This window comes from Pseudorasbora parva, chromosome 9 (genome assembly GCF_024679245.1).
Source record: "Pseudorasbora parva isolate DD20220531a chromosome 9, ASM2467924v1, whole genome shotgun sequence".
Classification (NCBI taxonomy): Eukaryota; Metazoa; Chordata; class Actinopteri; order Cypriniformes; family Gobionidae; genus Pseudorasbora; species Pseudorasbora parva.
In genome coordinates, this window is record NC_090180.1 from 46,798,715 (window position 1) to 46,824,750 (window position 26,036).

At 37.9% G+C, this 26,036-nt stretch overlaps 2 protein-coding genes across 4 annotated transcripts in view; one reads left to right on the forward strand and one right to left on the reverse strand.

Moving 5' to 3' along the window:
* The first annotated feature begins 435 nt into the window (after window positions 1-435).
* Window positions 436-11,204, forward strand: rab11bb (RAB11B, member RAS oncogene family, b). Its single transcript, XM_067452855.1, has 5 exons — window positions 436-667; window positions 4,734-4,929; window positions 7,941-8,134; window positions 9,399-9,479; window positions 10,921-11,204. The coding sequence occupies exons 1-5, from the start codon at window positions 628-630 to the stop codon at window positions 11,064-11,066; spliced, it is 657 nt and encodes a 218-aa protein (XP_067308956.1). The 5' UTR covers window positions 436-627; the 3' UTR covers window positions 11,067-11,204.
* Window positions 11,205-17,620: 6,416 nt separating this feature from the next.
* The window catches only part of pip5k1cb (phosphatidylinositol-4-phosphate 5-kinase, type I, gamma b), a 57,641-nt gene continuing 49,225 nt past the window's right edge, over window positions 17,621-26,036 (reverse strand). For 2 of the 3 annotated variants that reach the window (XM_067452856.1, XM_067452857.1), the window contains 3 exons: window positions 25,995-26,036; window positions 22,050-22,133; window positions 17,621-17,942 (listed from right to left, as the gene is read on the reverse strand). The exon at window positions 25,995-26,036 is cut by the window's right edge and continues 241 nt beyond it. In XM_067452856.1, the coding sequence (XP_067308957.1) occupies window positions 17,940-17,942; window positions 22,050-22,133; window positions 25,995-26,036 (129 nt within the window). In that variant the 3' untranslated portion in view covers window positions 17,621-17,939. The remainder of the gene's footprint in view (window positions 17,943-22,049; window positions 22,134-25,994) is intronic. The other variant, XM_067452858.1, reaches the window with a different exon arrangement.

Sequence of the window (26,036 nt, forward strand, 5' to 3'; positions counted from 1 at the left end):
CTGAGTTATTTACGGGGGCTATGGTGTAGGGGTAAGATGGATGGCATCAAGTTTAGACGCGAATCGATCAGAGGTTCGGATCTGCCTTTTGTCGAACTTGCTCGACTCCCTTTTTACATCACTTATCAGAACAGAAAGGCATTTATTTTCAATAAAAATTGAGAAAATATTAGAAAAGTGGAAATAAAGCATCTAACATGGTTAATAATACGTGTTTCTCGGTTAGCTGTAGGTAAACAGACATGTGCTGAATTAGAGACAAAAGTGAGTGGGTTCATATCATTGGTCGTAAAAAGTGGGTGGGTCTTGTTGTCCCACACACACATATTGGTTCCGACGCCCATGGCTGGGAACATGTTAGGGCTAATTCGGCTTGCCATACAGCACGTGTATAACAGCAGTGTTTACAGCGCCCTCTGCTGGGAGCCGCGGTCATGATCAGCGGGACTCCTCCCCTAATGCAGACCGAGCAGATCGCTCTTCCTGCGGTGTGACAGCAGCAGCACTGGCGCATTGTGTGTCTTTAGGATTAATTTGATTATTTCTTCTTGCATTGAGCTATCAATACAACACCACCTGATTTACCTCCTTCTGGGCGGACTACAGGACGGAGTGGGCTTCTCTAAAATGGCCAACAGAGATGATGAATACGATTTCTTGTTCAAAGGTAAATTCTGCATTCCCTCATACAGAGTCAATCATTCATAATCCATGCATTGTTTCAGACCTATAGAGTTTTTTGTGTCAGTGAAGCTCTCATGCGATGACAGCCTTAAAAAAACATCCATATATAACTGACTGGATTTGACATAGCAACGCCCGCAGAGGCATCAATGCACATCCATCGATCAGTAAAACATCTGTTTGTGGTGGCCTGGATGCTTTCACACCGGCTGTGATATGGATATCTGGGCCTAAATTATGGGAAATGCATTAAAGATACGAGCCTTAAAAAGAGGATTAAAAGTGATTTAATGTTAATAGTGAATGTGTTTAGTTCTGCACTGCTTTAGGATCGCATGATAATAATTAGGCCACATTGAGATATTCCCTGCTCCAGCTGATGTGTTAGCTAAAAATGTTACATTGCATTTCGATTTTCACACGATCAGCATAATGCGAGGAACAAAGTTCGACTCGACTTCCTAGCAAGACAACACGAGGATATCAGCAGGCAGTCCTCATGACATCTCACTCACCCTGAGCTGAAGGAAATCAATGCAAACGCCTTCACAGCTCACCTGCGCTTTAACACAACAGATGTTCTGGAGAAGGCTTGAGTGATGGGCCTTCAGAAGAAGAAAGCTTTTGAAAACAAATGACTGGAGAGAGAGGGAGAGAGCTGAAAAAGTTAAAAATTCACTTGTTACTTGCCAGTGATCTATAGGGTGAATTTAGGGTGATTGGGACACTTTTTGCCAATGAAATTGTTAGAAAAAGTGTCCCAAACAACCTGAATTCACCCCTAATTTTAGATGCTATTATATGTATTGTTATAATCAGGGCTTGACATTAACTTTTTTGCTCAACAGCCACTATGGCTAGTAGTTTTCCAGGGCTGTGCAATATATCGAAATATCGCAAATGTACATATCGCAATATGCATATCGCAATGGGTCGCAATATGTGAATGATTTTAATAGGCTACTTCAACATTGTGAAAAGTGTACATTTTAGGTCACACATTGAGCAGAGAATAGACTGGGCACATTACTGTTACTTATGTGACTTGCTTGATGTTAAAAAGGGTTATTAAACGCAATAATTTGCAAAAAACAATAACTTGCGGTCTCGCGTTGTTTGACATGCACCGAAACAATGAACAATGTGTGACACAAATGTTGGCTAAAACACAGCTGGTCACTTTCAGAAGTTGTAGCGATGCTTTCTTTTCCCAGAAAGAATGTGAAACAAATTTTTTTTTTTTTTTTTTTAAATATAATCAAAATAGATTTTACACACTAATTGCAATATCGTATCGCATATCGAATATCGCATTATTTAACAAGATATCGCATATCGCATTTTTCTTCAATATCGCACAGCCCTAGTTACTAGCCACTCAGCATTTTCACTACATGGCCACAATTTTGGTATTTGGAAATTACATTTTATATGATTAAAGTTTACTTTGGCGTGCTTAAATTACCCGATTTTTAGTCATTTGACTAGATTTGGAAGATTATAGAGTTAATATGATATGAGATATTTTTGGTGGGCTATATAAAAGAACAAAGAAGCAAATGAGCAAATTACAAAAACAATAGTATATATAAAAAAAAAAAAAAAAAAAAAAAAATATATATATATATATATATTCAGATAGTAGGTTTATTTAATATGCATACATTTGGCTGCTGAATGCATGGACGTAATATTCTGACACATATCCAGTTATTACCCAGTTTACGTATACTTAAGCCATAACCAACTGTGTTCATGCCTTCACTAACTGCAAGTTAATTGTAAAAAAATTGTAATTGAATTGTAATTTTGTGATATGACGGTCTTGGCGATTCCATTTCATTTGGCTGTGGGAGTGGCTGCCTTACCCGCCACAGCTGAAATCGGCCTGCATATGGCGGGCTGGCGGGTGTTAATGTAGCCCTGGTTATAACGCTATAAATGTTTATTGTTAGAGATTTTGCTATATCGTGTATATTGGGGATATGTAAACATATAGTACTGTAGTATTGACACTTCAGAGTGATGAAATGCATGAACGAGAATATAAAAAGCGGGACGTGCTTGATGTTAAACGGGTCCTATAACACCCCTTTTTACAAGATGTTAACAAACCACAGATGTCCCCAGAGTGTGTGTGTGTGACGCACAAAATACTCCACAGATCATTTTTATAGCATAAAATTGTCACTTTTTGAGGGTGAGCAAAAAAGCTGTTTTTGTTTTTATCCATTTAAATGCAAATGAGCTGCCGGTCCTAGCTCCTTTTCCAAAAGTCGTTATAGTTGGGTTAAATTTTATAGCGGTTAATGAGAGAATACATTAAATATATATATTTTTGGTGTCCCCATTTGCTCAAATAGCAAAAGAAAAACTCTACAATAGTGATTTCACAACTTTCAAATGAGGGATAAAAGAGTGAGATTAATAACTGCAGTGAAAAGAGAGAAAGATGTTAATCTTTCCATCACTCCTATAGACGCTGTATTAGAAAAACCCTCATAGCAGCAGTAAGTGTTTTTTGTAATTTGATGCAAAAGGAATATAATACAAAGTATTTGTGGTATAAATGTATATAAAAAAAAAAATTAATAAAAAAATTGCAGGATTTACGATATTAATGACTGTTAAAAAACACGTTATCACAGTCAGTGAAAGGGTCTGTTACCTCATGCAGACACCGGTTATGCCTCAAGTGAAAGTAAACAGCGGATGTGTATCAGTATAATCATTGATCCGTCTTAAAGTGACAGCAGCCTAATAAATCTATCATTAATTCAAATCAATCAAAAGAGAAAATGTTTTTTAGCTTTATTGCGGATACATTTATATTTAATTCATACAGTGGAGACAGTTTTTTTTTTACATTTGATTATTACATTTCTGTTCTAATTCTAACTACATGTTTATTGCACCTGAAAAATGTAATTAGTTTAATATTTTTTGTTACATTTTATTGTTTGTAATTTGCTTCTTTTTTCTTATTTTTAATAACTAATGATATCAAATTAAACAAACTCTAAATCTTGATATATATCATTGTCGTGAAATAAAATGTCTCATATCGTGAAATAAGAGTTTGGTCATATGACAACCCCTAACCTCTATATTTATAAAGTTCGGGGTTAGTTTCGCAGTATTTTCTCTTTTGACATTTTCTCCTTTCTTAGTTTTTTTAATGATGAATCTGGCTCATAGATGATCCGACTCGCTGTCAGTCTCTTCATTTTTTGTAACTTCTGCCTCTGTCTCTTTTCTCTTCAGAGAACCCGTTGCTATCCACCGATCCATAACGCCACTGAACGTGAACGTCACGGCCGAGCGCCACTAGGCTTTTGTTTAGTAATCGCACAATAACTTAACAATTTAAAACAAATGCTATATCAATATAGGCCTACAAATTCTTTTTACTTTTTATTTATTTATTTATGGGAATTTCCTGGTAAAATGAAGGGGGAAAAAAAATATTTTATTTTATTTTGCCTTTCCGCGGACCACAGGGAATGACTGCTCTAGAGCACAAAGTTTGGGGTCAATACGATTTTTTTAACGTTTTTATACTCACCAAAACTGCATAAATTTGATCTGAAATACAGTAAAAACAGTGAAATATTATTTCAGTGTAAAGCAGCAGCTATATATATATATATATATATATATATATATATATATATATATATATATATATATATATAGTAAAGTGTGATTTATTCCGGTGATCAAAGCTGAATTTATCATCATTACTCCAGTCTTCAGTGTCACATGATCCTTCACTAATCATTCTGATATTTATATAATATATAATAATATATAACATTTATGATTATTATCAATGATGAAAACAGCTTAATATTTTTGTGTGGAAGCTGTGATGCATTTTATTTCAAGATAAAGTTCTAAACCATAGCATTTATTTGAAATATAATCTTTTTTAACATTATAAATGTCTTTACTGTCAATTTTGATGATTTTGATGTATTCTTGATTAATAAAATGATGAATATTTTTTAAGTAGAGCTATCTCAGACGGTCTGTTTGTCTGCTCTCAGTTGTTCTCATCGGAGATTCGGGTGTCGGGAAGAGTAACCTCCTGTCGCGCTTCACACGGAACGAGTTTAACCTGGAGAGCAAGAGCACGATAGGTGTGGAGTTCGCCACGAGGAGCATTCAGGTGGATGGCAAGACGATAAAAGCTCAGATCTGGGACACGGCAGGGCAGGAGCGGTACAGGGCCATCACCTCTGCGTGAGTACAGTCCAGAGGTGGACAAACTACACAACTTCATTACTTGAGTAAAAGTAACAGTACTACTGGTCAAATATAACTTCGTTACAAGTGGAAGTTGTAAAAACTGATTTTTACTTAAGTACAAGTACAGAAGTATTTGTTTTCAAAAGTATCAAAAGCAAATTTCCTTTTTTTATGTCAACGCATTAATTTATTATTGTTGTATAAATGCACACTATGCCGTCATGGTTTAAGCCAGTCAGTGATCCATCTGACGTACTAGCATACGACTAACTTAAACTCATTTAAATACTTGTATAAAAGTTACAAAGTCCTTTACAAAGCTGCTGTCACTTTAAGGCGGAATGCATGGATCCAATACACTGTTTATATGAATACCAAAATGAAAATGTTGACATCTGTCCTCTTCCATTTTGCTATAAACTATAAATCAGTGTTCAAAAAAGGCTGGGGAATCAAGATACCAAATACCTCCATATAGACCAGTGGTTGCCAAACTTCCCCTTTTTATAGAGAAATATTTTCAATACCTGCACCCATATAAAGACAAAATCCTACAGGATTTATATGAATAAATGTAATTATTAATGTAAACGACAGCTTCTCAACTTCAATGGGCTTCTCTTTGTATTTGTGATGTGAAGTCTATTAAGCGAATATTTGAGGCATGTGTGAACCATTACTTTAACATCCTCCAGCTGTAATGCCCATAAGCTCCACCAGAGGGCTCCCCTCAACTCTTGTGCAGCTTTATAATGAACTACCCCTGCGTCCCAATTTGCATACTATCCATACTAAATAGTATTCGAAAATAGAATTAGTATGTCCCAAATCATAGTATGTTGAAAAGAGTATTCCAAAGATTCCCGGATGGTTTACTTTTTCCGGTCAGAATTCGAAGTATGAATCGATGGGCACTCCAACGGCTGATATTGCCCACAACCCATTGCGAGTTGGACGAGGATTCGATTAGAACTACAAACACGGATAAAAAGCGTTAAAAAACTACAAACATGGCGGACGTGCGAGTCCGGAGGTTAAGTAGAGAAATTTAGATTAAGGGGTTTGAGTGACCAACCTGATATTTAACCTGACAAAAATATATTTATTCAGTGTTGTCCACATTATATTTCACCTGCAGCAGCATTGAGAACTTTTGTAATGACACGTTTGGCCATTAACTTTTAAATGCATCATTATATTTAAACTGCAAACACATGAGGAGTGACCCACAAAGACCCACATTCGATGCTGTAAGTGAACAGATGTGGTTCAGATTCCCTTGTACCGAAAATAACATTTGCATCCTTCATCTCAGCCATTATTTTTATAAGCTGTCGACCCCCCAAAAAAACAAGTGCTTAAGGAGACTAAGACCAGGGACACACTGCACACGTGCCGTGAGCGTCTCGGCTGCGTGGCGTGTCCGTTTTTATTTCGGCTTCCATGTTAACCTAGCCTAGAAATCTAGACGCTCCCTAGCGGCAGCAAATCTAATCTGCCCGCGAGTGTCGTCTAGCAACTCTCAATACCCTTCTGAGCTGTATTCCCCTAACTCTTGCCGGGCCAATAACATCGTGTATAGAGTCGGTGGGCGGGGCCATAATGACGACGGCCGAGTTGCGTTTGCGTGCTTCTAGTAAACACAGAAACTGGCGAACGGCGGCGGTCTTTCGAATCAGCTTTGACCGCGACTCTGGAAGACTTGGAGTTAAGCTTTTCTCTGAGAAAAGAACAAAGAACGGCACTGAAGTCATTCTTAAAAAGGGAAGATGTGTTCGGAGTTTAGCCGACCGGATACGGCGAATGTTTAATCTGTCAGCGAGCTCTGCTTCACCTTCGTTGCTCTGGTTGGTGTAGCGCTATCCTATCGCGTGCAGAGGGAGTTTGACAGACAACCGTTTATCCGCCCCTCGGATTGAGCCGTCAATGGTGAGTTTACAGACCAAACATCTTGATGTGGGTCTGGCGTGTCAGGCTAATGTTAACTGGTTAGAGCTTGCAAACTGCCCGCGTGACATCTCTAGCCGCACGGAAAACGCCTGAATGCTTGAAAAAGAAGAGACGCCTATTTCCCACGCGACACGCGTGTGTTGGAAGCGTTTCCAGGCAAAATAGAATAGGAAAAGATGTTTATATGTCATTTTGACACAAATACATATGAATAAATTACATTTTCATGTTTGAAAGTCTCTAGGGTAACATAAATGCAGATATAGGGCTAATTGTAATAATAAAAAAACAACATAATTATCGATTTGGAAATATTAAACCTGTCAAAACAGAACGAAACATTCTGTAGCCTATTTTGCCATCAATATTATAGATATGTGGTCAATAGGCTACTGCCGACGTTGTCTTTGCTGTATCAATAGGCAATATATTTATGTTTAACATGAAGTATAGGGCTTCCCTGTACATCAATAGCAGCAGCAGCGCCACGTCAGACACGCTTCTGGTGTGCAAAGACAGAGAAAACGCCCCGCGGCTGACACGCAACAGAAACGCCACGCTCACACCACGCCTGGAGTGTGTCTCCGGCCTAAAGTGATACAGGCTATAAGACGTGAAGCTTCAGCAGGAAGAATGGGTCAATTTTGGGATCCTGACACTCAGTATGCCTACATGTGCAGTAAACATTTAGTCAAATATACAAATGTCAGTTTTATATGTTATATTTCCTGTCTCCGATTACTTTCCCCTCCACATGGCATAGTTCTCAGTGTAATATAACATGACGCGCTCTGTCTCTAGTCTAGTGCATGTATGCACTTTTATGTCTTTAAACGCTATTTTTTTGGGTCAGCAGCTTATTAACACTTCTGGTTTTTTGGATCTGGGTTTTTTTAGCTTGTTTTCTGTACACCTTGTCACATGTTGGCTTTTAGTTTTTTTTGTTATAAGTCTGAAATAACAAGGAGGTGCTTTTAGCAATAGAAAGTCAATGGAGACGGACGGTTGATGCTTGCCTTAGCCACACTGAGCCGCGGTGATGATTTTGTGTGCAGGTATTACCGTGGAGCGGTGGGCGCACTGCTGGTGTACGACATCGCCAAGCATCTGACCTATGAGAACGTGGAGCGCTGGCTGAAAGAGCTCAGAGATCACGCCGACAACAACATCGTCATCATGCTGGTGGGGAATAAAAGCGACCTGAGGCACCTGAGGGCCGTTCCCACTGATGAGGCGCGAGCTTTCGCAGGTAAACCCCAGACAGGAGGAACACTGGAGCTCCGTCTGTTTATCTCATGCTGCCTGCCTATTGAGAAATTACACAGCAATTTAGACTGATTATACCGTGCTCTGGCAACGATTCAATGCATTTACAGTTATACTTTATGGTTACACTTTATTTTAAGGTGTCATTGTTAAAGTGTAATTATTACTATGGTAAATACATGTAAAGTGTAACAATGACACTGTAAAATAAAGTGTAACATTTAAAAAGTAATAATAATACATTTTACTTTTAATGTACTTTTCTCAAACACAAAAAATAACAATAACATGACAAACACTGACAAAACCCCAACTATATTTCACCATTACAGACTCAAAAACATGTAATCTAAAATACAATTATAGTATTTAAAAAAAACGAATAAAAATAGAACAAGATAAAAAACATTAAATTGAAAATTAAAGCTAAATAAAATATGAAAAAAAACATTGGTAACGAATAAAAGTGGAAGGGATAAAATGAGAGCTAAAAAGAAGAATAAAAGCTAATTAAAAATATGAATCAAAACTTTAGGATTATATAAATAATACTAAAACTCATATTGTAATATATATATATATATAAATTATTAACTACATGCACTTACTATAGGGTTAGGGTTTGATTGAGGGTTAGTTGCATGTAATTATGCATAATTATTACTATGGTAAGTACATGTGTAGCAATGACACTGAAAAATTAAGTGTTACCCGCTTTACTTTGCACTTTATTTACACAATAATAACTATAAGTTAAGAATAATTACATGCAACTAACCCATAACCAAACCCTAAAGTATGTACAACTAATATTACTCAGTACTTAAAACAATGACACCTTAAAATAAAGTTTAAAGAATTAGTTCACCCAAAAATGAAAATTCTGTCATCATTTACTCACCCTTATGATGTTCCAAACCTGTGTGAGTTTCTTTGTTCGGCTGAACACAAAAGAAGATATTTGGAAAAATGTTTTTAACAAAGCAGAGAGAACAACATTCACTACCATAGTATTATTTTCCTGCTATGGTAGTGAATGGTTGTTCTATCTGTTTGGTATCAGCAATTTCACAGTTTTTACTGTATTTTGATCAAATGAACTCAGACTTGTTGAGCAGAAGAGATTTCGGAAAATGGTACCATCGCCACTAATAGCAATTATATTTGCACTAAAACTGATTCTGCTTGTGTTTCATGAGTTATATTTTAAAATCAGGTGATATTAAACACCTTCTGATTTCTTCCAGAGAAGAATAACCTGTCGTTCATCGAGACTTCCGCCCTGGACTCAACTAACGTGGAGGAGGCGTTCAAGAACATACTAACAGGTACACACACACACACACACACACACACACACACACACACACACACACACACACACACACACACACACACACACACACACACACACACACACACACACACACACACACACACATTACATTAAAGGTCCCGTTCTTTGTGTGTTTTTGAAGCTTTGATTATGTTTACAGTGTGCAATATAACATGAGTTCATGTTTTGCGTGTAAAAAAAACAGTATTTTTCATATGCTGTGAAATATGAAAAATTTTGTTTTTCATAACAAAATTTTGTTATGAAAATGTATAATGTTTCCTCCGTCCTAAAAACGGCCTGATGATTTCCTTGTTCTCTGAAGTCTGTCCTTCAGAAACACGTAACAAGTTCTGATTGGGCCAGCGCTTCCCGTGTTGTGATTGGACAGCAGCTTAGCGCACTTTGCCCGGAAAGGTCCCGCCTCTTACCATAACGGGGAGATGCGAGCGCTGAATGCGCGCTCTTCTCCACGTGGGAGAGCAACGAGACCACGCCCCCTATTTTGCATGTTCTTGTGGGCGGAGCTTTAGTCAACAAACGGTTCTAGTGACGTCACTACAGCAGGAAGTGCAGCGGTGTAGTCCAAACCGGCCGCTCGCTGTCGGCTTTGAAAGGGAACTTCTGTTAAATAAAATATCTCGCTTGGCATTGAACTTTGAGCTTTATCATTTTACAGGTATTATTTATGCTCTAACAGCAACATTACACACTAACTAAAGTTTGAAAGATGGAATCGCGAAGAACAGGACCTTTAAATGTAAAACTGAAAAGAAGCTAATTAAAAATATGAATCAAAACGTTAGTATTATATAAATAATACTAAAACCTGTATTGTAATATATATAAAATGGAAAAAGATACAAAAAAAACATTACAATGAAAACTGAAAACATAAAAATAAAGGCTTACAAATATAAATCAAAACTATAATAGTGTACAAATAATACTAAGACCTATATAGTAATATAAAAAAACTATAAATGAAAACTAAAAGCATAAAAATAACGGCTTATTAAAATATGAATCAAAACTATAATAGCATATTAATCACAGGTACGTAACACTGATTTTTCAGTAATAAATCAGAATTTTGTCAATGGTTCTCCATCTTTTGTATGACTGACTGTAGGCATGTTTTAAACCGCATTCGCTCAGACAGCACATGAGCTGCTGGAGAACAAGTTCACTCAACGCCTCGGGTAATCTCCATGGGATTATATAGCCGATGGAGATATGTGCACATCGTCGTTTTTAAATCACACTTACATGTAAAACACAGATAAGCTGGAGTATGTGCAAATCATTCTGAAAATGAATGATTTCATGTGATTGAATTTCAATTGAATGATTAATGATGTTTATAATAGTCCAAAAAAAATCGACAGATGAGCAGCTCTTTCTCTTTCTCTGCGTTTCTCCTGCTTCTGTAGAAATCTATCGCATCGTATCACAGAAGCAAATCGCTGACCGATCGGCCCACGACGAGTCGCCGGGAAACAACGTGGTGGACATCAGCGTGCCGCCCACTACAGACGGGCAGAAAGGGAACAAACTGCAGTGCTGCCAAAACCTGTAACCACGGCAACAGCCCCACCCCTCACTGTCTCAGACTCCCTCCACACGTGTGCCGCTAACGGCAGCCATTTTATCTGTGTAATATATATATGTATATTTTTCTTTTTGATAGCTTGTCCTCACACACACACACACACACACACACACTTACGTGACTGACATGAGTAAACTTTTACAGTATCTAACTGCACTGTGCTTTATTGGCTTCAAGTCTCGGGTTGAAAAGAGAAAATCTGTTGGACAAAAAAACTTTACCTAAACCTTTTCCTTCTGTTACCGTCAGGGGAATCTCAAGATCATGTGCAGGTCATATTTCACTCCAAAAATACAATACATCATAATTTTCATAAAGCAAAACCTTTTTCATAAAGATTTTTTTTGTTCATTAAAAAAAATTCTACAGTATTTTCCTCAAATTCTCAGCAATGGGTATATAAATATATAATGCATGCACACAAATACACACAGTGTCCATTTTCTATATAGATATAAAATTGACACTGTGTGTATATGTATGCACACATATACACAGTATATATTATATACATTTTGTGATGTACTTTATAGTGTATAATTATATACACACTATTGAGTACATCACACAATTCTCAAAATTACATTTCTGCAAAGTTTTATTTTAACCTTGCATGTGTTCTTGAGATTAACATTAATATTCTTTATTGAGCAGTAAAGTTACTAAAGCTGCTGTCCAGCTAACTAAAACATTAAAACAGAACGTTTGCTAATGCTCATTATAAGTTATGAACATGATTACATTTCTGCTCCGAACGTTGGTTGTGTGAACGTTAGGGAACATTCTATTTGATCAAATTCAAACATTATTGGAACGTTACGTTTGAATGTTCCGTGAACATTCTAAAACCAGCAGTAACATTTCAGAATGTCCAGAAGTGCAGATAATTCTGAACGAACATTCTATTAATGAAGAACGTTTGTTCAGGAACCTCCGGGGAACGTTCCCCGGCAGCTGGGCTGACATTAAATCTAATTTAATGAGGTAAAGCTGCTAGTCTGAGTCCGATATATGAGCTTTATATTCAGATCTGTGTGGAACACTATCAGATGATGTGGTAGTTATAACTGAGAGGAACCCCACCTGGAACACACACACACACACACACGTTTGTTTTTTGTGACATATGGGGACTCTCCATAGGCGTAATGGTTTTTAGACTGTACAAACCGTATTTTCCATCCCCCTACACTGCCCCTGCCCCTAAACCTACCCATCACACACACACACACTCTTTTTTACACACTCTCACACACACAAAACCACACACTCTATCTCACACACACACACTCTCTTTTTCACACACTCTCTTTTTCAAACGCTCTCACACACACAAAACCACAGACTCTATCTCTCTCTCACACACACACTCTCTCTCGCACACACACACTCTCTCTCTCTCTCACACACACACACACACACACACACACACACGTTTGTTTTTGTGACATATGGGGACTCTCCATAGGCGTAATGGTTTTTATACTGTACAAACCGTATTTTCCATCCCCTTACACTGCCCCTGCCCCTAAACCTACCCATCACACACACACGCACGCACGCACGCACGCACGCACGCACGCACACACACACACACACACACACACACACACACACACAATTGTGTAAATAAGAATAATAGATTAGCAAACAACTCGATACCAGAAAAAGCTGTTGTAGGCAGAGCTCATCTTTTACAGCTCTATTTATTTCATTTTATACGCATATAGTTTTGGAATTTTTTTGTATGCATTGTTTTTTTAATATGTGTAGGTTTGTTATTGTCATCATACACACCTCAATGTCTCTTCAAAGTCTCATGAAGGTGGTCTGAAGGTTCGCTGTGAACACACACACACACACACACACACACACACACACACACACACACACACACACACACACACACTTCTATTTGTAATTAACATTTTCAAATTAAAAATAAAATGCTTAAATTGTGAATAGTAGCATGTTGCGTCAATTATGCATCATTAACACATGAAAATATATATACTATGATGTAACTTCCCCTTTCTCCCTGAACAGAACAGTGCATTATGGGTAAAATCTATTTTTTTTATACTTCATTGGCAATAATAATAACAAATGTATGGAAGCTTGTTTCCACCTCCGAATAATAATAAAAAGTTCATTGCACGTTTTCTTCTCAGAATTTGACTCACAATTGCAAGTTTATATCTCAGGATTCTGAGAAAGAATTACATTTGAGTTTTTATTCGTTGGTGGAAAACAGTTTCTATACAAGTTCTTAAAATAAAAAGTAAAACAATCAAGTTGTACATAAAGTACACTAAACTCTAAAAACGGTGGAAATAATTGAAGGAAATTATCTAATCTAAAAGCGAAATTAATTCATTTTTTTATTTTTAAAATTGCTCACGCTGACTTAAATTTTTTAATTTTAGTCAACTTAAAATGTGAAGTTGTACTAATTAGTGACAACTTGAATATATTGAGCCAATATAAGGTACTTTTTATACTTAGATATTTATTATACTTGGATTTTTTATGCAAGTTGTCATTTATTACAACTTCACATTTCATGTTGACTAAACTTCAAATGGTAGAAATGATTAAAAACGGATGTTCTACTAATGTAACCAGAACGTTTGTGCATAACTTTGAGAGAACATTGCCAGAACGTTTCCTGTTAGCTGGGTGTGTTTGGTGAAAGATTTGAATGTAAATGAATGTATGTGTGTGTGTGTGTTTCCAGTCTCACTGCAGGAAGTGTGTGATCACTGATAAGAGACATTGCCCTCGGGTCACACAGCAGGGCATCTGTGTCATAGCCACTGCCATCAACACACACACACACACACGTTTGTTTTTGTGAAAAGTGGGGACATTCCATAGACGTAATGGTTTTTATACTGTACAAACCTTATTTTCTATCCCCTTACACTCCCCCTGTCCCTAAACCTACCCAACACACACACACACACACACACACACTCTCTCTATCTCACACACACGCACACTCTCTTTTTCACACACTCTCACACACACAAAACCACACACTCTATCTCTCTCACACACAAAACCACACACTCTATCTCACACACACACACTCTCTTTTTCACACACTCTCACACACACAAAACCACACACTCTATCTCTCTCTCACACACACACACTCTCTCTCTCTCTCACACACACACACGTTTGTTTTTGTGACATATGGGGACATTCCATAGGCGTAATGGTTTTTATACTGTACAAACCGTATTTTCCATCCCCTTACACTGCCCCTAAACCGACCCATCACACACACACACTCTCTATCACGCACACTCTTTTTCACACACTCTCACACACACAAAACCACACACACTCTCTTTTTCACACACTCTCACACACACAAAACCACACACTCTGTCTCTCACACACACACACACACACTCTCTCTCTCGCACACACACACACACTCTCTCTCTCACACACACACACACACACGTTTGTTTTTGTGACATATGGGGACTCTCCATAGGCGTAATGGTTTTTATACTGTACAAACCGTATTTTCCATCCCCTTACACTGCCCCTAAACTGACCCATCACACACACACACACACACTCTCTATCTCACACACACGCACACTCTTTTTCACACACACAAAACCACACACTCTATCTCACACACACACACTCTCTTTTTCACACACTCTCACACACACAAAACCACACACTCTATCTCTCACACACACACTCTCTCTCGCACACACACACTCTCTCTCTCTCTCTCTCTCTCTCTCACACACACACACACCTTAAACCTACCCATCACAGGAAACATTCTGCATTTTTACTTTCTCATAAAAACTCCTCCTGTGTGATTTATAAGCCTTTTGAAAAGTGGGGCCATGGGTAATGTCCTCATATTTCACCCTCTCCTGTAATACCTGTGTCATACCCATGGCATTATACACATTTGTGTCCTCATATGTCACAAAAACAAGCCCCCCCAACCCCCCACACACACACACACACACACACACACACACACACACACACACACACACACACACACACACACACATGCCCCTAAACCTACCCATCACAGGAAACATTCTGCATTTTTACTTTCTCATAAAAACTCCTCCTGTGTGATTTATAAGCCTTTTGAAAAGTGGGGCCATGGGTAATGTCCTCATATTTCACCCTCTCCTGTAATACCTGTGTCATACCCATGGCATTATACACATTTGTGTCCTCATATGTCACAAAAACAAGCCCCCCCAACCCCCCACACACGCACGCGCACACACACACACATTACCATCATATGTTTTTGTTACTTTAATGGTTTGCCGTCATGGAGTTTCTTGGATTTTCATGGAGTTCTTCAGACGATCACAGTCCGAAAATAAACACTATACGCATAAAAACAAAACAAGCAGGAAAAACTTTTTTGAGGCAAAAAACAGACAAACAATAATCAAGAGCAAGACGAGGTAAATCTCACTTCAACGCAACATCACAGAGTGTGAAGAAACATCTATTTCCCATATAGGCTTTATTTGTATCTTTTGTCTTTACATCATTAATAGCTAATGAATGATCTGTACACACACACACACACTCACACAGGCCATCGACAGACGCGGACGGTTACACACACTTCAGCGATGGCTCTCGCTAGCGTACACATGCAGAGTGAAGACGCCTAAAGTACAGCAAGACTTTCCTGAAACAAACAACCTGAAATATATACAGTCACACACACACACACACACACACGTTATTGAGGGTAGATTGTACATCATATACTCAAACACTAGATCTTTACAGCAGACTCTGACAAACTCTCACAGACCGCCAGGACCACAGAAAACACACATGCAGCCCCAAAAATAAAACTCTTATTATTTCAGACACACAACACAGGATTACGCCTGAAAACAGATCCGACATTATAATACAAAGACTCGCCCCGTGAGAAATGATGGATTTGGTGACGGATTTGATCAAATTGATGTTTCACTTTCCAAATAAGGCCATTGTTATTCTGTAAAGTCCAAATTGAATGTTGTACTTTCAACAAAAACATTTCCGTGAATGCACTTCTGATGGAGGTCTGTGGAGCGCTGCAGGAAGATGAACAGTGACACACACACTTCTGCAGGCATCGCCACAACGCTTCAAAACATGTCCAATAAAATCACTTCTGTACACGTGTTATCTTCCCTCCACAGATCGATTATATACATATGCATAAATGTCTGTTCTGAGGCAGAAATTCATGAAAATTAGCCTTAAAAACAACAAAAAGACATTAAAAAATATAAAAAGGTTTTCATAGACAGCCATAAAATGACAGATAAAAGATGACAATAAATAATACATTACCTTACATGAAAAACTACATTAGAAACTTTTCCTTGAAATGGAATAAAGCTTGAAAAATAAAAACAGAATTATCTAAAAGCATTACCATTGCCTAAGCTTCCTTAAAATAAGATGCACACATGTTCTCGAATCTAGTATTTTCATACTTAACTGGCAATAATAATAGATTAAAATAAGAGAAAAGGATAAAATATGTTCCTATTCCTTAAACAGAATATGGATTTGGGTAATAATGTTTTTAATTAATTATTTTATTATTATTAATAATAATAGCATAAAATCAATTAGCAAAAACTAAAAAATAAAACACACACACACACACACACACACGTAAAAGATGTTCCTATTCCTTGAACAGAATATGGATTTTTTTAATAATAGTGTTAATACCCTAATATTTATTAATAATACAAATAATAGCTTAAATATAATATAACAGCTCAATATATAATAATTAAAAGACAAAAATCTATTTGCAAAAATTATAATTTAGTAAATACTACATTTTTACTAAATATGACAATTTAGTAAAAACTAATTTAGTAAATATACTAAATTATAAATCTATAAAGTTGTTGTAGAATTCCATAAAATTATGATAAAAGATGTTCCTATTCTTTAAACAGAATATGGCTTTTTTTAATAGTAGGTTTTTCTTTTTTATAAACGTATTTTTATTAATAATAATAGCTTAAAACAAGAAATAAACAGTTTGCCAGTAGAGTAAGTAAAAAATACATGTTCTCAAAAAAGTCTTAATATAAACCCAATTTTAATTTTCGAGCAAATGTCTTGATTTAAGGATGTTTAGGCATTTTATGGATAAAAATACTGATTAAAAGATAGATTTTTCGCAGGATAGAGTGAACTCTCCATGTTTTAATGATGACCGACAATGATCTATAGTCAAATTCATCTGTCTTATGAAAAAATACAGAGAAAGAAACACACAAACCCGGAGGAATCACGAGTGATGGAGAGTGTTGAGGGCTCACAGCTGGATGAGTCTCAAACATCTGCATTTGTGTCGAATACTTCAACTATATTCCATTCTGAAAATCTCTGCCGTACACGGAATAAAAATATAATCACATGCGATCACGGAGAAGAGGTTCATATTGCATAATGACAATGCTCCACAATGCTCCACGGACACACTGTGTTCATGGAATGACTGAAGAAGTGCATTATGGGTCGTCCACGGCTGGCGATGCAGAATCGACGCAGGTCACTAACCGTCCTAACGTTGAGATGCTCGGGTTCACAAACACACACACTGGGATTTGGGAGAGATAGCGTTGCTCTTGAGGGGGTCGAGTGGGATGTGGCACCCAGGTAGAAAAGGAACACGTTTTCTTTTTACTGGAAGGACTCGATCTTCCCTCAGAAGAGAAGAGTCCATCCTGAGGAGCGGCTGAGCAGTCCGGCAGGGGAGAGCACCTCACGTCACACACCAAGAGCTCTCGTCAGCTACTGCACACACACACACAGAGAGAGAGAGAGAGAGTTCATGAAAACATCAGCATACATATAAACAATAAGACCAGTATTTGGGACATGATTATATGAAAAACTGCCTCTTGTCTTCATCCTTTTTCTTGCAACCTGCTCCCGATTATATATATATATATATATATATATATATATATATATATATATATATATATATATATATATATATATATATATGTTATACATTTTGTTATACATGTTATACTATAATGTAAAATAATAATTATTTATCATATATCATTTTTATAAAGGGGTGGTTACGCTGCACTTTTTGTTCCATTGACTTCCATTCAAATGTTTTGCAAATCACTCCAGGGCTCACAAAATCGCCTGCCCGACGTCCCGGGGCTAATGAGGTTTTTTTTTTTGCAGCCGGGCTACCTAAACATATCACCGCCCTTAAATTATGAAATAATTCCTTTCCCGGTGAGTGTTGTTCACTCTGTCTTGACTTGAAATTTAAAGGAAAAATACAATTGCGGAAGACTGATCATGCTGATTTGACCAGTGTAAGTTTAGCTGGTGTGTTAGTGATGCGTGGTTCTATATCCACCGATCGTCCAGGCCAAGAACAAAAACATAAATAACATTCAAATGAATTGCGGTGGATGAGAGGATGATGAAATCATTATTGTGTTTGTTTGATAAAGACCACAACTCTCATTTCATGGTAAAACTGCAACAAACGTGCATTACTTTTTCAACTCTTCTGGGAAAACCAATCAAGAAAACCCTACGCCTAGAACATCTTCTAGTGGTCATTATATAAAAGAGAAAAGAACCTGCATGAAATATTGTTGAATAACTCATGCAACGCTGTGAAACACGGTGTGTATATGACCGTAAACATTTTTCATGCTGAATGAAAGAGCTTGCATGCGCAGCAGAGAACATTGTGAAAACCGATGACATCAATGTGTGTGTGTGAAAATGTTAAGAGGCGCATTGGATTTACACTGATTTTCAGTTCTGCTTATCATAAAAAGACAGGTCAGGATAGAAATTCATAGAAATTTGTATTGCTCAGCAAGAACCCTAATCTTGCATACTATACAGATTGTGTGCAAAATGAAATACCGCCTTTGAGATTTCTTTACTGACTGCATGAACTGCAAACACGCAAACACACACATGCACACACACACACACACAGCCCCTAAACCCACCCCTCACAGGAAACATTCTGCATTTTTACTTTCCCAAAAAAACTCATCCTGTATGATTTATAAGCATTTTGAAAAGTTGGGACCAATGGCTGGTCCCCACAATGTAATATAAACAAGGGCACACACACACACACACACACACACACACACACACACACACACACACACAGAACTGCCTCCGGTGTGAGCGTGCTCATGTAAGATGAGATGTGGAAATGAAGGGCGACTCAAAATAGCCAAATCTGCAGTGGAGCTGAACGTGACTCAGCCCATCATGACCAGCAGCTGCAGGCGTCCTCATGAACGAGCTCAGAGCAACGTCTAAACCGTCTGAAGCGAGACTCACTGTCGCCTTTATGAGCTACAGCAGCACTATTCATTTTAAAGAGATGGTTCACCCAAAAAGGACAATTCTGTGATCATTTACTCAGCCTCAAGTGTTTCCCGTACTGTGGAAGTCAGCGCTGCGCCACACTTTATTTGTTTACAAACATTCATCAAAATATCTTCCTAATATATCTAAGAAAAGTTTGGAATAACTCGAGGAAGAGTCAATGGTACTTTTGTGGGTGAACTATCCCTATAAGGCAAGACAGCACAGGTCAGTACGGTAAAAAAAAAAAAAAAAAAGATAGCACCATACTTCCACAGTTGACTGATTACATTAAGAATTGCAAACTTTTTATATTACAAGTGTTTTGCTTACATATGCAAATGATGCAGCCTCTAATTAACTTTTTTTTTCTGTCATTCATGATGCCATGATTAGAGGCTTGACCAATTATCGCTACTTCAGTTTAATCAGTAGGTCTATTTAACTGTTGAAAACTACATGCCAGTGTTTTATATAATGCTTAGAGGACATCTAAACTTGTCAGATCATTAGATCGCAGTGATAAATATTACTGTAAATCATCTGCATAGCAGTGAAAATGTTAAATGATGTTTATGGATTACATATCCAAGAGGAAACATATACACCATATTGCCAAAAGTTTTGGGATGCCTGCTTTTACATGGGAATTTTTAACCATTCTTGCAGGGGTTTTCAAACTTTTTCTGTGTGTGGACCACTATTTGTAATCAAAAAATTTTGCGAACCACCCCATAACACATAATGAAATATGTCTACACACAGTCCTGCCTGAATGAATTCGCACCTCTAAATGGCTTACTAGCACTAAAACTAAAACTAGTCATCACATCAGTACAACAGGCCTGTTAAAGGAAAGTTTACTGCACACGACGGCTGCCACATATTTCATTTATTTATTTACTCAAGCGCCCTAATGCTAAATAGCTCTCGCAGTATTTTCTCTTCATCTCCTTTTCTTTGTGTTTTTTATGATGAATCTGGCTCATAGATGATCCGACTCGCTGTCAGTCTCTTCATTTTTTGTAACTTCTGCCTCTGTCTCTTTTCTCTTCAGAGAACCCGTTGCTATCCACCGATCCATAACGGCACTGAACGTGAACGTCACGGCCGAGCGCCACTAGGCTATTTTAGTAATCGCACAATAACTTAACAGTTTAATACAAATGTTATATCAATATAGGCCTACATATTCTTTTTACTTTTTATTTTTTATGGGAATTTCCTGGTAAAATGAAGGGGGAAAAAAAATATTTTATTTTATTTTGCCTTTCCACGGACCACCTGCAGTACCCTTATGGACCACTAGTGGTCCGCGGACCACAGTTTGGGAATGACTTTTCTAGAAGCTCATTTGTGAGATCAGGCACTGATGTTGGACGAGAAGGCCTGGCTCTCAGTCTCCGCTCTAATTCATCCCAAAGCTGTTCTATCGGGTTGAGGTCAGGACTCTGTGCAGGTCAGTCAAGTTCCTCCACACCAAACTCCTCATCCATGTCTTTATGGACCAACGCTTTGTGCACTGGAGCGCAGTCATGTGGGAACAGGAAGGGGCCGTTCCCAAACTGTTCCCACAAAGTTGAGAGCATGAAATTGTCCAAAATGTATTGGTGAAGCAGAGGATTAAAAGTGCCTTTCACTGGAACTAAGGGACCAAGCCCAACCCTCTAGAGTCCAGTGGCGGCTGCTTCTCTCCACTGCATCCCACGCTTTGCATTGCTCTTGGTGATGTAAGGCTTGGATGAGCTGCTCGGCCATGGAAACCCATTCCATGAAGCTCTCTACGCTGTTCTTGAGCTCATCTGAAGGCCACAGAAGTTTGGAGGTCTGGAGCTATTGACTCTACAGAAAGTTTGTGATTTCTGCTCACTGTGACCCTCAGCATGCGCTGACCCCACTCTGTGATTTTACATGGCCTATCACTTCCTGGCTGAGTTGCGGTTGTTCCCAATTGCTTCTACTTTGTTATAATCCCACTAAAAGTTGAGCGTGGAGCGACCCACTCTTGTCTGCATGCCTAGTGCTTGATTTATACGCCTTTGGCCATGAAGTGGTTGAACACCTAAACTCGTAGGGGCGTAATTTGGAGGGGCGTCCCAGTACTTGGCAATATAGTGTTTAAATTGAAAACTAAATTTAACCCAACAGTAAGCCCTGTGGAACACCAGTTTTATTTAACAAATATTAATTAAACCAGTCCAGCACCTTCCCTGAACCTCCCACCAATCTTTTTAATGTATCAATTAAGACTGATTGCAAATTGTATAAAAAACTGCAGTCAAATGCCTCTGGCAACAGTAAATAATTAGTTAGACATTATTTACACACCCATGTTCAAATCTTTTGTAAAATAAACGATTAATTAAATAATGAGAGTTTGAATTTTTGGGGTAAGATTTTCTTTTAATGACTTGATGAATAGATTTATGAACAATTTATGAAGTTCTCTGGATCAATGACACTCTTAGATTCGGAATGAGCAGGGATTGGTTTTGGGAAGTGCTTTGGATTGAAACCTCACACACTTACTGTGTCGCTTTCACCATCGGACACAGACTGAGGCTCTGAGCCGTAATGCAGGGGCGAGTACATCCAGCTCCTCTCCTCTGGAGGCTGCAGACGCGCCGCCACCACAGCAGAGGGCGCCAGAGACACACACACACACACACACACACACACACACACACACACACACACACACACACACCACAGAGAGGCAGGCAGGGCCGAGCAGTGCAGACAGCATGAAACAGAAACAGACACAGAGAGAGCAAACGCATGAGGTGATAGTGAAGACATTCAGCATTCAGTGGGAAGAATAAAACACACACAACAGTGAAATGCAGCTCCAAACACAAACAAGTACTTTTTTTTATATGCATGCAATATTTGAATGACAAACATCCCATAATGAAACTAAACATTTAACTAAAACTAAACCCATATAACACTTTTTTTACTTGAAATAAAATAAACATTAACAATAATAATCTTTATTTATTAACTATAATAAATTGTATTAACTATAAATAAATTTAATTGTTTTATTAATTTATTAACTATAATAAAATGATTTTTTAAACATCTCAAAGCATCTTATTTTCATTTAGTCTAACTTCATGTACTAAAATAACAAAGTACATTTTAATACAATTTTAAATAAATAAATATAAATGTATTTAAATTAATAGTTTTTATTAATAGTGTGAATTAGTTTTAATTTAATTTATCTATATTTATACATTTGAATTTTAATTTAATTAATTTATTTATGAAATTGATGAATTTTTTTTCTTAATTGTTTTTAGATAATTATAATAACCCTGATCTCTGCAATGCAATGCAATCATTTCCAGTTTGATGGTTGAACCTGAAGTAATATTAACTTTAATATTTATCATCTCCTTCTTGACTTGCTATTTGTTTGGGCGGCTAAAAGGTAAAGATATATTTTTAATGAAAATTGGATACAAAAAAAAAATTCACTCTGTTATAACACCTGCATGCATTAAACATGAACAGCACAGCACACAGTCTGAAAGTCATTGCATACAGTCATCTGCTGTGAGAAATATGGACACAAGCGCTACTATGAAGGAACTAACATCTGCATACTAACACTACGGCAGACGATCAGGAATCCGTCAGTCAGGGGACGCTACCTCTCGATTCAAATCTACATGTGAAGGAGATCACAGGAGGAAACCTAAAATCGTGCCTAAAATAAAGTTTACAGCAGGGTTTCCCAACCAAAGGTTTGTATAAGATTGTACTAGAAAAGTCAATTTCAGATTTGATTAAAAAAATAGTCTTATATATAGACTATGCCTGATCTGAGGGAGGTTGGGACGTCCTGCTGTCGGTGTTCAGATCGGATCACTTACGATACTGTAGGAACTGAGCTTCCGCTGGAGGACAGGAGAATAAACCCAATATCTGCCTTCAGCGTACTGACACACACACACACACGCACACACACACACATGCGCACACGCACGCACACACACACACGCACACACACACACACGCGCACACACACACACGCGCACACACACACACGCGCACACACACACACACACACGCACACATGCGCACACGCACACACACACACGCGCACACGCACGCACACACACACACACACACACACAGACGCACACACACACACACACACACAGAAGCACACACACACACGTGCACACAGACGCACACATGCACACAGAGACACACAGAGACACACATGCACACAGACACACACAGAGACACACACACACAGAGACACACACACACACACACACACACACACACACACAGAAAGTGGGGAATGAGTAAAAAAAAAAAGAATGGAAGGGAGAGAGAGAGAGAGACAGGACACAGATCATGATGATGAATGAAACAGATTTATGCCAACATGGAAATCAATTTTTACTTTCTTAAATCATATTCCTGGTCTTATTGTGAATGATTTATCAGTGTAAATTATTCGGAAAAGAAGAAAAATTTGTCTTCATAATCTTTTATCATAATAAAAACAACAACTCATCAAATAATAATAATATTTAACAATGTTTGATCATTAACTAATGTATATTAATAATTATTAATAATAAATGACAGTAAGCATTCCGATTATAACAGAAAATAAATATGACCAGTAACCACTGAAAACAAGAAATATGTAAATGCAAAATCAAGGAGAGAGAAAGAAATTAGAGTGATGATCCCTGACAGACAGCAAACGACAGCATGAGATTAAAAGAGAGAGAGATGCCACATATGAGAACACAAACACACACACACACACACACACACACACACACACACACAGTTCCAACAGGACTGACACATTTCGTGTCTCATGCTGAAACCCTCACGCCGCCACAACACCCTGACTGTCCTCACCCGCTGGACAAGCCATGAAATCAGTTTGTGCTCATCATGTGGTTAAGACACAGTCTGTGAATTCATATTTACATCAGTTTAAAGGAGAAAGAGACCGAGACACTGGAGCTGCTCACACATGCGAGTACGTCACCTTCATAAATGATGTTTCTTAAAAAACTAAGTTCGGGAGAAGCACGTTCAAATGATCTACCCAGTCATGATATCATTCCAACCAGCTGTCAGCAGTCAGTAATCAACATGTCTACCGATCAGCTCAAGTGGAGGATCACATAAATACCCACTCAACTCACCAATGTTCCTTGGCAAAGTTTGCAGCTTCCCTCCACCACCCCTTCTACCTCACACACACCTGGTTAACTTTCCTAACCAGAGATACGGGGGGAGTACTCTGGGTTTGGGCCAAATACCGAGCTCGGAGCCCTCTCCTCGGACAGCACGCCAAATACACATAGCATTTATTCTATCTGACTTATTTGTAGTGTGAACTCGGGAACTCCAGCAGATCCTCCAGACTGGCGCTCTGTGGAACATGTGATCTACAGTCAGCCACACACTCCTTCATTCAGTCCGTTTTTTTCTGTATTCTTGGAAATTTATTTTTTTAACTTATTATTAAAATAATTGTATTATTATTTGTGTATTATTATTATTAGGACTCATAAATATTCCCCCATTGCATCATTATACATTATATTCAATATTATATATAGTCGTTTAAAGTAATAATGTCACTGAAACTCCAACTGTGATCTGGTGATTTAAAAGATGTTTGCCCTTTGACTTTGAGGAGTGTGTGCGCTTCAGATGATCGATGCAATCCGTCTCAGCTCTAATCGCAAGAAAGCTCGTCAAAATGGCCGCTCTCAAACTGTGAATGTTCAGCTCATCTAAGAACTTTACTTCTGCATTTACTCGCTCTCGTGTTGTTTTCGCGCGTCACACATCCTCTGATCGTCCGTGTTTCCTACAGTATGAGCGTCGCTGTAACTCTGTTCATCATAAACCATCGCTCGTGTCTCTTCAGAAGACTTGGATTTGGATTAGACACTCCATTAGTTATTTTTACGATGCCTTTATGATATTTTTTTGGATCTTTTAAGTTTAGAGGAATAATGGACTTTAAATGGAGGGACAGAAATCCCTCTGGTTTCGAATATCTTCATTTGTGTTTGGAAGTGAAACGAAAAACGACATGATGGCGAGTTCATGATGACTGAGTTTACATTTGTGGTTCATTTGTAAATTTGTGTTTGTGTCAATTATACCGATTATTATTATTATTATTATTAGACCGACTACAGCGAGCTGAGGAATAAAACAACTCTATAACGCGAATCATATCGTTTCCATAAACGATACATATCGGCACATTTTTATATCGCGATATATCGTTTGACGTGCCAGGACGCACACACGCACACACTTTTCACTTTCATGTTCGCTATCTTTGTGGGGACTCTCCACAGACGTAATGGTTTTTATACTGTATAAACTGTATTAAGTTCTCAAACATTAATCGTTTAACTAACGGGCCAAAGACAGTTGAAAAGAGTCCGTTTAATATCAACTTACGAAGTAGATGTCAGAGGTCGCAGCGAGCTCTTGGTCCAGCGA

Excerpts from the sequence above, each read along its gene's own strand:
- rab11bb (XM_067452855.1), top strand. The coding sequence starts at position 628 with ATGGCCAACAGAGATGATGAATACGATTTCTTGTTCAAAG. Across the intron at positions 4,930-7,940 it reads TACAGGGCCATCACCTCTGC|GTATTACCGTGGAGCGGTGG; the intron begins GTGAGTACAGTC and ends TTTTGTGTGCAG. Across the intron at positions 8,135-9,398 it reads TGAGGCGCGAGCTTTCGCAG|AGAAGAATAACCTGTCGTTC; the intron begins GTAAACCCCAGA and ends GATTTCTTCCAG.